The 12,028-nt window shown below is 48.1% G+C and overlaps 1 protein-coding gene across 1 annotated transcript in view; it reads right to left on the bottom strand.

Annotated features, from left to right (window-relative positions):
- Positions 1-2,160: 2,160 nt before the first annotated feature.
- FSD2 (fibronectin type III and SPRY domain containing 2) overlaps positions 2,161-12,028 on the bottom strand; it is a 21,253-nt gene continuing 11,385 nt past the window's right edge. The window contains exons 11-13 of the mRNA XM_009330915.1: positions 10,046-10,178; positions 7,188-7,364; positions 2,161-4,854 (exon numbers count right to left, since the gene is read on the bottom strand). Coding sequence (XP_009329190.1) covers positions 4,602-4,854; positions 7,188-7,364; positions 10,046-10,178 — 563 coding nt within the window. The 3' untranslated portion in view covers positions 2,161-4,601. The remainder of the gene's footprint in view (positions 4,855-7,187; positions 7,365-10,045; positions 10,179-12,028) is intronic.

Raw genomic sequence — 12,028 nt, 5'->3', positions numbered from 1 at the left:
TGCCTGAGGAGGGGCTGCCGGTGGGTTTGGGTTTACGAAGTAGGTTGAGACCCCGCTCTTTGCCGCTGCAGCCCTTCCGGTGCTGCGTTGAAGCCGCAGCTTCGCATCTGCAGAAAAACGCTTTCCTTCAGCTCCAGCTGTGGGATAAGCACCCTTTTGGCAGAGACTGCAGCCCCTTACGGCCATTTTATGAAGCAGTTCGTGGCCTCGGTATTGCTTGCGTGTGTAAAGCTTAAAACGTAAGCCTGCCTGGAAAAAATTTAAGCTGGGGCCAGGACAGCTGAGTCCCGATACATACTGGCAGTTGAGCACACCAGCATAAATGCAACGGAGAGAAAATCTAACAAAAAGTCAGCGTTGCGTCTTGGGCTGTCCCAGGACTGTGCGGTGAGTCAGCGGAGTCCAGGTGCTGAACTGAAGGGGAAGCAGAGCCTCACCTTTGCGTGGTCCCCGGCTGCTTGGCTGCGCATTGCTGACGAGTGGTACTGGTTACCGTCGGAAAACAGAAGTGGGCAGTTACAAAGACGCAGCTGAGTTCGAGGGCAGGAGTAGGGAATTGCCTTCCAGGGCAGGAAGGCAGGCTGGGTGGTTCGGCTCTGCAGGCTCCTACAGGAGAGCACGGTCAGTTCCTGAGAATTCCCAGGGGTTTCTTAGGGAGATTCATCTGGAGGACTAAGAAAGTGGAGCCAGTGACTTTATATTGACTCCACTGATACTATCCTCCTAAATTAAATGGTGGAAGAACAAGGCCTGCCTGTGAGATAAAGTCAGGACCTACTTCGTCTACCTACAGGGTTTTAATGGCAATTAGAGGGAGCAGGTGAAAAGTCAGGTGTCTCTGTAGAAAATGGTGGGTGTGTTTGGTTTGAATCGAACACAGTAAACCGTATTTCAGGGCTGTTGTGTTGCCTGTTGTTGTGTTTGTGCTTTTGGCATTGTCTCACCTGCGTGTTTCTGCTCGCAGGCCCATGGGTCCCTTTGTGCCCGGCTCCAGGACTGGGTGAGGAGGGACGCTGGACGTGCTGAAGGATTACGGTAACCGGTTTGGGAATTGTTAACTGTCTGTTCAGCCACAGGCTGCTTGCGTAAACCTGTCTGATAACTGGTGCAGCCTTGTGAAGGGGCTTCGTGCGATGCCCTCCAGTGGCAACAACGTGTACTGATACCTTAAATCAAGAGGGAACAGAAGGGAATTGGAAAAAGTGGTCCTTTTTGCCCAGCCTAAAGGGGTTTCAGGGTAAGTCCTGCTAAGCCCAAGGGCCTTTGGGCAGCCCTGGCAAGGTCCCCAGTTAGCTGCTGGGTGAGGCGTGGTTGGGAGTATCTCATCCTTTGGCAGTTCCTGCTGCCACAAGCTCTGCAGGGATGCAGAGATCGCTGCTGCAAATCAGGGCAGCCTGTGGGGCTCAGGTGGCCGATAACAGAGCTTTAGGCATGAGCCCCTGTCCTTCGCAGAAGATGAATTTTGCTGTGTGCCAGCAAATGCTCATAGTGAAAAGGAACAGGAAGAAAAACGCCAACAGGTACCAGGAAAAATGCATATTGCAGCACATAACTCGCTGTCAGAGACAAGGACAACTCATTTCTAACTGGCTGTTGTCCTTTCACATGATCTAGTTCAGCAGTGAGCCAGCATTCCTGTGGGCAGGCCGGAGATGAGAGCTGTTTTTGCCTCATCTGAGACACCTTTCAATGCAAAGAAATAGCTCTCAGACCGACAGCTCAGCCCAGTTCTCCAAGATGAGTGCTATGCCCAGGATTCCAGATAAACCGAATACACTTGGTGTTAGCCTGCTCTGGGGTGCCGTGCTGGACCTGTTAATGCCCTTTAGCTTCAGTAGGAGGCTCCCCTTTTACTGTCAAATACAGCTTCCAGTGCTGTACGGGGTTTGGCCCTTACTCACAGTCATACAGATGTACTGCGCTTCCCCTGTCTGGCGGACTTACACGGAAGGACGAGGTTGATGTGAACGTCCAGCTTGGGTGCCGTACTGGTCTGGTCAGTAGACCCTGTAGTGGAAGTGGTGGCCTCCCTGTAAAGGTGATTCACGGGGAGAGCTGGTTTTAAAATATTCAGGTTGTTCATGCCGTTTCTTTGCTGTATAAATATTTAAGTGACAGGGTTGGGATTCCTAAGGGAGGAAATGCTTGGGTTATTGCTGACAGGTGAAGCTTTTATTAAACAGAAACATGCAGACTCATTTCCCATATTGTTTTTTAACCTAGTAGCCAATTACTGCTTATTTGTTCTTTTTTCAGATAGTTCTGTTGCTGCCTTAGCTGTCCTGTACCACGCCTGGCGATGACCACTGAGTCATATTCGGCTGAGCAGGTTGCTCCGTACTCGGCCGTCAGGCCTGCACCCTCCAACAGATTCATCAAGCTGGCAACGCAATGACAGAGCTGTTTGGTACCCGCAGAGTCCCACACCAAGGGTGTCCGATCACCTCGCATTTGGCTCAGAAAATCTGTCCTTGCAGCAGTCCTGCGGGAGGGTTGTGAAGTCCCGGGGACTCCCAGGGCAGTTCACCAGTTGAAAAATGGTTTGGATTGGGCTCTTGTATCATCTGAGGTGAACGGCTAGTCCTGGCGCCAGGATGCAGGTATGGTTTAAACACTTGAGGTGAAAGCTGGCGGTGGGGACCGGTGGGGACCGTTCACAACGGAACGTCTGCTTTCCTCAGAATCGTCGGGTTCACCAGCAGTCTTTCTGCATTAAAGGCTTTGTTGGGAGGTTCAGACGTCCTCATGCCTCTGCTCTGATACTTGCGTGTTTTACTCTTTCCGATATCTACTTGAAAAGAAGAGTGTGGCTCTCGATTTTTGGCAGATAAAAGTAAAACAGTGGGTGGAAGTTGGACCCCGAATCAAGGCATACATTTTTAAGCAAAGAAAAAAAAAAAAAGTGTTAAAACAACTTGGGTGGTGCTATCTCACCACTTCGTTCCCTGGCAGAGGAGCTGTACACCTTAGGTGCTGTTCTCTGGTGTGGCCTCGCCAGTGTCAGCAGGGCTCACGTGGCCACCTCCTGCCCTCTGCGTTGGCAGTGGTTGCTGGCTGAGTCACCTGTTTCTGCTGGACACGAGTTGTTGTGCTCGCTGCAAGTCATAGCAGCTGAAAGTCTCTGGCCTGCCTTACAGGGGGTCTGACAAAGCGACCATAACGACCCTTTCTGCCTTGGAAATCTCTGAATTCCTGGTAGGCTAAGAAATGACACTGTACTTGCATAGCTGAGCGTCGCTAAACCCATCTTCTTTTGAGGCTTGCAAAACAAATAGATACCCAAGAGAAGATGGTACTAATTCCTGCCGTCATGACGTATTCAGCTCCTGTTTTTATGGTTTCTGCAAAGCTTTTTTTGGGAAAACTTTTTTTTTTAAAGCTATTCGGGGAAGAACAGACAAGCTTTTGGCACGCGGTTCTACGTCAAATCTCTTCAGTTTTGCCAGGCTCTGTTTATTTGTAGGCACCCTGTATATTGTAGAGGCCGCCGCCTGTTCCTGACTGTGCCCTAGAATGGAAACTTGAACCAATGATTTTTGTAATGAATGTGCAATAAATCTGTGGAAAAACTTGTCTGTTAATGACTCTTGATTGAATTCAGGTAGTTTTGACATACACGAATGAGGCTGTTCAGAGCTAGACAAGCCTGCTTGACAGGCAGTGCCTGTCTGATTATCTGGTGTCTGGAAATGAAGCCTAAACAAGGGCATTTCAGCTGAGCGCTGGGCCAGCCCCCACTGGACACGCAAAGCTTCAAGGACACAGCATCAGGGGTGAGAAGTCCTCGGTGCCGAGGGGGAGAACAGATCTGCGAGTGTGGAGGATACACCCAGGTGGAGGTGAGCGTGGCCAAAAAGAACAAGCTAAAAATGGTGCTTTAGATTTCTCTACAGGGGCAATCAAGCACTGCAAAAGGCCTCGGGTCGTGTTTTGTTTTTTCCCTGGATGGATGAATGAGAGCATGGGCATTCTGTAAAAATGTCTTTTAATATTTGAGACTGTAGAGCATGCTTGGGTATTTCAAAAAGTGTGTGGTAGGCGCTAACAGTTCACACACGAGGGAGGCGTACTTGATTATCTTGTGTCACAGGCTTCGCGTAGCGACAAGAATACGTGATTGTGAGATCACCTTCATGGCTGGAGTGTTTTCAGCTCTGTCTAGCAGCTGTGCAGTGATTATGCCTTTTGCTATTTTTGTTTTAATTTTTAGCTCTACAGCAGACACAAGAGTGGAATTAATGATTGCTCTGGAGCAGGGGAGTTCCCTAGGCATCAAATGGGTCCTGGGGGAACCAGTGATGCAGCTGCCACTGCTGCTTGGTGACAGTGTCAGCTCTGAGAAGGATGGTATCCATTTCTTAACTGGAGAATTCTGGGATGCTGATGGATCTTGTGACCATAATGGTTTTCTGCTAAGCCCCCACCTAAGAGGACAGAAACTGTCGTAAGGGCTCAGGCCTGGCAGCTGGTTTGGGTCAGGGTTGCTTTGCTCTCTTTCTTGGGAGGCAGCTGGTTTACGGGGAGCGTGATGGAGCAGTTAATGCTGAAAGGGCATTGCTCAATGCAGGTTACGTGTAGATGTGGCAGCTGCAGAACACAGGTTATGGGAGGGCAGTCCAGGGGGGTATTGCAATTCCAGTATGTATCCGTAGGATACCAGGTGTTTCCAAAACAAAGCAGGGGTGGACGTAATGCTGGAAGTGTGAGTTGAATGCGTAAAGGTGCTGGCCAATATCTGCATTGAAAAATGACAGTCTGCAGTTCTCGTAGTCCAGCAGGATGCCAATCCTTCTGGGGGGGACAGTAATTCTGACGTCTGGCGTCATCCCGCTGTGCAGGAATTCGTACTTGTGCCTGTAGGCAAGAAACAGACAAAAAACCTGAGGGCACCCTGGCTGCTCTCAAAGGGAAGCGCTGTGTGCACGTGGGTGCGTTCCAGAGCATGCTTCCTGCTTCACAGTCCCATTCCTCCTGTGTGCCCTGCGGTTACTGCCCCGGTCCCACCCACTTGCTGAGCAATGGCTGTGTTTGCCGAGGAGTGGTGTGCTCCGCGCCCAGCCTTATCCCGCAGTGCTCAGACCTGCCTGTCTAACCTGTGTAACAGGCCTCTTGTTTCATATCCCGGTCTGGCTGCGAATGGATGGGTGGTAGCCCTTAGATATGGACAAGGTCAGAGCGCAGCATGGGGCTTCCCATTTTTTTCCATGTCTCAGAGGGCGTGTGGGTGTCCTGTAAATCAGAGGGTGCACCCTTGCCACTAGGTTTAGCCTGAAGTTGTCTCTTCCTTCATGAAGGAGCTGTGTTCTGTTAGGCCACTTAGGCTTGCCCCAGAACAATGCTTGTCATCCCCTCAGCCTTGCCCCTAGACAGGTGTTAGGCACCACCAAGGAGAGAGTTGGCGAGATGACTCAGTCCTGTCTTTCCAGACCCTGCCATGCTGCCTGCTTGCGCCCTGAGGGCCTGTGGTACTGAGCCCTCTTCCCTGCCAAAGTTACGGGAACTGCTCAGGCCCACCTTCACGGCAGCAGCGAGGGAGCGTAATCCCTTGGGCAGAGGCTGCCTGGCTCACGGTGTGGCTAGGCATCGTCCAGACTATTGGACATAATTTTTCAAACCCCACTCTCTAAATGATGTTTCTGGCTGCTTTTCCTACAGGACCTCCCTGCTCACCCAGGGCGGTGTTGATGGGGAAGTTCCAGTCTTTGTGCTCATTTACTAAAGGGTGACATATTTTAATTGTGATCCCTGGACCGTGGAGGCCAGGAAGGTGCTCAGCAGCTTTGTCATGAGGGTAGCCCTCTCCTTCCCCGTGTAGTTGCTGTTTGAGTGCTGTTGAGGTTCTTCAACAGTTACTCAAACAGCTCTCCCTAGTGTGGCACGCTGCAACCAAAAATATGAGACTCTTATGGGAACATGTGCCTTTCTGAGCAGAAATGAGAAGATTTATTCAGCTGAAATGAGTTATCTGGCATTTCATAAGGGCCAGCTTCTTCACTAACCACCTCCTCCACCCACACCGCTCAAACCTGAGAAAAATTCCCTGCAGAAATGGGTATGACAGTGACTCAAACTGAGCAATGGCCCAAGCTGCCTTTTCTCTCTGAAGTCCATGCTCATTGCTCCAGAAGAATGAGAACAAACTTCAATGTACCTCTTAGCTCAACGTAGCAAGGAAATCAAATTAGTCTGCCCACAGTGTATGGGAGAGTCATTAGTGTTAGTGGGTTTGGTCTCTCTCATTAAGCAGCATTTCTTGCTGTGTGGGAGGCGAATGCCAGCACTGCGAAGGACTCTGGCTACGCAGTGGACCAACTGCTGGGGAGCTGAGAGCAGCAGGCGCCTGGGGAGGAGCGTGTGCTCCAGGCAGCTGAGCTGCATCTAAAACCTCTCCCTGTGTACCAGCAGGCAGAGGACAGGCAGATTTGGGCCTGTGCTACGCCATCCTTACCATTTGCTGACTGTGCGTGCTGGGGACACCCAGGTGGTATCCAGGCGCCCCGTTCAAGGGGACCCTGCAGCACCCTGGCAACTCTTGCAGGCTGAGCGGTGAGCCATTCAGACAGGCAGTAGGCAATACTCGGGCATGCCTGGGGGTGTGACTTGTTTTCTTGCTCCTGGATGCTTCACAGGGTGCCCAAATCTCACATGGGAGTCAAAGGCAATGACGCTAATATAATGGTGTCCGGGGGAGAGCCAGCAGGTTCAGCTGAAGCATAAGGGGAGCTGGCATTTCTGCATGCAGGTATGGCCGTTAGGTACTTCCATGGGTGGGAGAGAGATCAAAACCGGTTGCATACAACTGTGTTTAGCCAGATACGTAGTTTCTAGCTTACATGGATCTATTACTCTCTGTCTTCCCACTGGGGTTTCGGTGACCTAAAACAAGGCCTTTACAGCTAACTTCTGTAATGCAGATTTTATTCAGATTTGTTCCTGCGACTGCCTATTTCAATGTGAGGATGTCATTAAGCAGGAGGATTTGCTTAAAGGTTCCAGTATCCTTCCAACAGCAGTTCACCGTGCCAACGGTGGAATGTCAGAGGCCCCTGGTTAAGTGCTTGGTCTGGACTTCGATATAAAATCTCTGGCTGCCCCCTGCAAGTAGGAGCTCGCTCTGCTGCTCTGCCTGCAGGCGTAAATGTAGGAGGTGTTCCTGTAGGGAGACCTGTAGCCTCCACAGCCCTTACCTCGATGGAGTGATGATATGCCTCATGCACCAGGATGAGTTGTTTGCCCCCAGATAACCATGTCTCGGAGTGTTTTCAAAAGCCACGCCGATTCTGTACTCTGTATCTTCCTCAACTTCCACCTCCCAGTAATGCTTTCCTGGAAATGGGATCAGACTGCCCAGGATCCCAATACACCTGTGGGAGACAAGACAGGAATATGTGCTTTGGCAGGGACTCTGCAATGCTATTTACAATGTTTAGGTATGTAATGTACCTGGACATTACATACCAATAAACAAAAGCCACTTTTGCTGTCTCCTTAGCAGTGCAGCACGGATTTTTGACTACAGCAAAGTCCACGTGTTGAGGACCTGACACAGAACCTGCAGGTTTCTTTGTGACACCCACCTTGTTTTTACCTGTGGGTAGCTTTGCACAACTGAGTGCCTGGGGCACTTTCAGGAATAGGGAGAACAGCATCCTGTGCTGCCTGGGTTTTCTGGGAAAGTTATTACTTGCTAGAAAAGAGAGTGCTCTGGTAAACCCCAGTATAGCAGGGGGAAAAGGCTACAGATTCTGTATTTTCTTCCTAAACAGCCCAGGGCTTTACACGTCATTCACCATCAGGAATGGAGCACTCTGACAGCATGAAACTTCTGGGGCAGTTGGGGAGGAGGAGACTTGCTTAAGCCGTGTTTGGAGAGACCAGCAAGAATTGAACACGGTAGCAGAGCTTGGAATATGCCTAGGTACCTGGGCCGTGAAAGGTTTTAACAGTAGACTGTGGTTCCTAGCCTTTATGATAGGAACCACGTAGAAGATGACTCTTTAAAAAGATGTGTAGGAGAGACAAAGACAATATACCACAGAGAGACCCTTCAGCTTGATTTACAGGCACAGTCTCAGAGTCAAAGGAGCTGGGCACTTTGAAGATGCAAGTCTGCAAAAACACAGGTTCTGAAGCAAGAAAGTTGGGAAAAATAACCCATGCCAAATGCTTCTGAAACACCCTAACTCTATTTAAGAGGGCAACATGAATCCTGTAAGACTACACCCCAGCTTTTGCTCAGGGAAAGTACACGGTGTATTAGCTGTCATTGCTGCATCACAGGGGATAGCAGGTTGCCAAACACACTCTCAGTTTTGGATGGGGAATCACACACAACCTGTATGTTTCTGTGGTAGGGTCATCTACAGTTGTAAATTACAAAGACAAAGGATGTTGCTGGCAGACACTGAGCTCGTCTGCCTCTAGGTAATGCTGAGAAAGAGCTGCACTTGGCATTTGGAGGGCCTGATGCGTAAGGACGGGCATGCACAGCAAGACAGCTGTACTCTGTGCCACCTCAGCAGCAATCACTTAAAGCAAGTGTACAGTTCATTACAAGTGCATGTAGATGTCTCGGAAACAGCTTAAAGGCTGCTGAAATCTGGACTCAGAGAGGCTGTGCTGCTATAGCTTGAGAAGGAAAAGGAATGATGCAAAATGGATGGGTAAACATCTGTGAACAAAATATTACCATAGTAATGAGAGTTGCAAAGCCACCAAGGCAAACTTGAGTCAGACCATAGGAGCTGCTGTGGTTAGTAAACACATTGGTCTTTCGGAGATCACACAAACTTCAGAAAGAAGAGTTTGCAATGTAATTTCCTTGTAGTATGAGTGTTAGTCATTTCGGCTTGGGAGCTTTTTCTTTTTTTTTTTTTTTCCACAGTATCTTGGCATGAAAGAGGCTTCTGAGAGTTCACAGTGGCATCAAAAACTCAGCCTCAGAGTTCAGAGTGAGATGAGTGCCAGTTCTGGCTGTTTATGTGAAACATAAAAGCACCCAGTGGAAGTGGGATGAAATCCCATTTAGGCTTATCATGATGACTTTAATGAAGAGAATCTTCTACCTCCTGGCTCTTTTCTACTGAGCCTTCTAGTAACATTGCATTTCCATGGAGGGACTAAGTTGTGGGCTTGTATTAGTCTGTGTCTGCAGATGCCTGTCCTGGTTATATGTTGTTTCCGTGGTTCTGACTGGAAACATGCATTTTGGCAAGCTAAGTCTCTCATTTCAATGGCAAAGGGCCTAATTCTGTTTTGAAAGTAAAATCTGTAGGCCCAAATAGTATCAGCTAGATCTTTCAGCAAGAGGTAAGTATTCAGATCCCTCTCCTTTTCTTAGCGTTTGCTTTGGCACTGAAATACCTGTTCAAATTTAGCTGAAGGTGCCCAACGTGTAAGCAGGTTTGTATGTAATTGTGTCTGGCTGCATCTGTAATCCTCTTTATGAACTTGCATTAACTTCCAAGTGATGCTTAAGTTCCAAAGAGCAGCTAGAGAGATTTAAACTCAGGAAATCAATGAGAGCTGCTGAAAGCCCCATTAGACACTTCCTGGCATCTCTTTAAAAAAACCCAAACAGGCCAACTGTGCTTTGAAGCCTATGACAACCATAGTCACTTATGCAAAAACCAAGATGGAAAAAACCACTATAGATTATACACACACATACAGTCCGGAAGTTTTACTTGGTTGGTGCCTGGCTTGAAAGTGAGGAGAGCTGCAATGACCGGTAAACCTTTTTAGTGGATTTAAATTCAGGGTAGGGGTGTGTCGTGGGCAAAGCAGCCACAAACCACATGCATTAGTTGCAACTGAAATTCTTCTGTATACCTTGTAAAGCTGTTATCATAGACAGGCAGATCACACTCCGGGTTTTCCAGTTCATCACATGCAATTGTAAATCCATCATCTAGAATTGCCAGTAAAGGATGGGCTGTGTCCTCGTTAAGGCAGAAGTAGGTGCCTGCAAGAGAGGAGAATGCCTGAGGGTAACTCCAGCAACTCCTTATGGCATTAGGGTTGCAACTGAAATTCTTCTGTATACCTTGTAAAGCTGTTATCATAGACAGGCAGATCACACTCCGGGTTTTCCAGTTCATCACATGCAATTGTAAATCCATCATCTAGAATTGCCAGTAAAGGATGGGCTGTGTCCTCGTTAAGGCAGAAGTAGGTGCCTGCAAGAGAGGAGAATGCCTGAGGGTAACTCCAGCAACTCCTTATGGCATTAGGGTTTGCAGCAAGGGTGTGGTGAAATGTTGTCTGGATCCACAAAAAGATTAACCAGTGCTCTGGAAGGAATCTGTGGCTGACATTGAGAGGACAAGGTTGTTAATTTGGAGTTTTTCAAATAAATGGGTGTTTTACAGCTTAATACTGTTTAGTTACAGCCTTATGAAAAAGAGAAAAGGGGTCTTAACCTGGTTTGGAACCCAGTCAGGGCTCAAAGGTGCAGGTGTTGCACAGGAATTAGCTATTCAAAGGTGAGGGGTCCTCCCTGCAATGGACTGTCCGGTTTCAAGTCATCTTCCTCAGAGCTGAAGTGATCTATTTTTAATCACTGAAAGGAGAAGGGGGGCTTAAAGGCCTCTTCATGGCCCCACTCTTCCACACTGGGCACAGTTTGAAGAGAAGGAACCTCTACAAAGGTGCCACATGCAACATCCCTCATGCTTCAGCACCTCCTCTGAGCACCTGATCTGAATCAGCCCTCAGAGAGGTAAGTCAGCTAAGCCAGCCCAGGATAAAAGTACTTCTGCCTTTCTCCCTTTGGAGACTTCACAAAGCAGGTCTGATGCACTGCGCTCTGATGAGCAGCCACGTGCGTCACAGCTGCTATTTGTAGTTGGTGCCTGTGTATCCACCCCAGTAAGTAAGAATGAAAGGTCATTCACAGTGTTGGAGGTGAGCGCTTGCAGCTGACAGATCAATTTGCATCAGCTGTTTGCATAATGTAGACTCAGAGAAGATAAATCTCTCCAAATGAAATAATTATAATCAAACTGCAAATTACTTCAATGCAGATACAATACAAACAATGACAGGGCAATTACAGGCATGTGCTGCTGAAAACAAACACATGCTGTGCAAGCAGAATTGGCAATTTCAAATATTGAGTTTGATTTAAGTAGTTGAAATACACATGAACGGTGGTAAGACAATGACAGTCTTCCTCTCCAGGGATTTAAGAATGCCCATTTCTTTTCTCTGGTGTCACCGATGTGTAGCAGACACATTTCTTACTGAAACATAGCCTTTCACAGATTAATGGGTGTGTGGTCAGCTTGCTGAATAAGCACAACTTGCAGATCTCTCGCAGAAGAGACACAGGTATGGTGTGAATGCATCTGTGAGTGATGTGGGAGGTTTGAGACACCCCAGTGAAGTTGCAGAGTCATTATAGCAGTGGTGAAGATGAAAACAGGTTGCTACCTGTAAGTCATTAAAACGAGCTTTGATTAGATGGTTGGGAGGGGAAAGGGACTTCCCTTTGGGGGAGAAGCTTAATCCTTGCCCAGCGTGGCACTGAAAGCAGAGATGATAATGCTATGTCAGTTACCAAACGCAAAGCTTCCAGCTGAAAGCTGTGACTGCCTTTTTCCTGAGGAATAAAGGGAACCAGCCCTCAGAGATTCCCCAGCCAAGCTGGAGACGTTCTAATACATACACAGGAAGACTTTGCATATCCAAATGACTCTGGAAAGTGCTGACTGACTGTCTCAGCCATAGTTTCCAGCAGCAGCAGCATTACAAGGTAATCTCTGAAGTAAACTAAAATCACACTACAACTTTCTTCATTGGTGTGTCAGTACTTGGCAAGCTGGCAACATCTGGGGGCGTTGGGTTGATCTAGTCTTTTAAAATGTTTAGACATTAGTAACTTTCAAGTATCAAATGTACTGGACAGAAACAATTTTGAATTACAGAGCTAAAGCAACGCACTTATTGTTACAAAAAGTGTTTTTTTCATTCCTAAAAGGTTACCAGGTGTGTAATTAGATGTAAGAGATTAGGACCTGATCCAGAG

This window comes from Pygoscelis adeliae, unplaced genomic scaffold (assembly GCF_000699105.1).
Source record: "Pygoscelis adeliae isolate BGI_AS28 unplaced genomic scaffold, ASM69910v1 Scaffold318, whole genome shotgun sequence".
Classification (NCBI taxonomy): domain Eukaryota; kingdom Metazoa; phylum Chordata; class Aves; order Sphenisciformes; family Spheniscidae; genus Pygoscelis; species Pygoscelis adeliae.
This window is presented reverse-complemented; position numbering and strand designations above follow the sequence as displayed.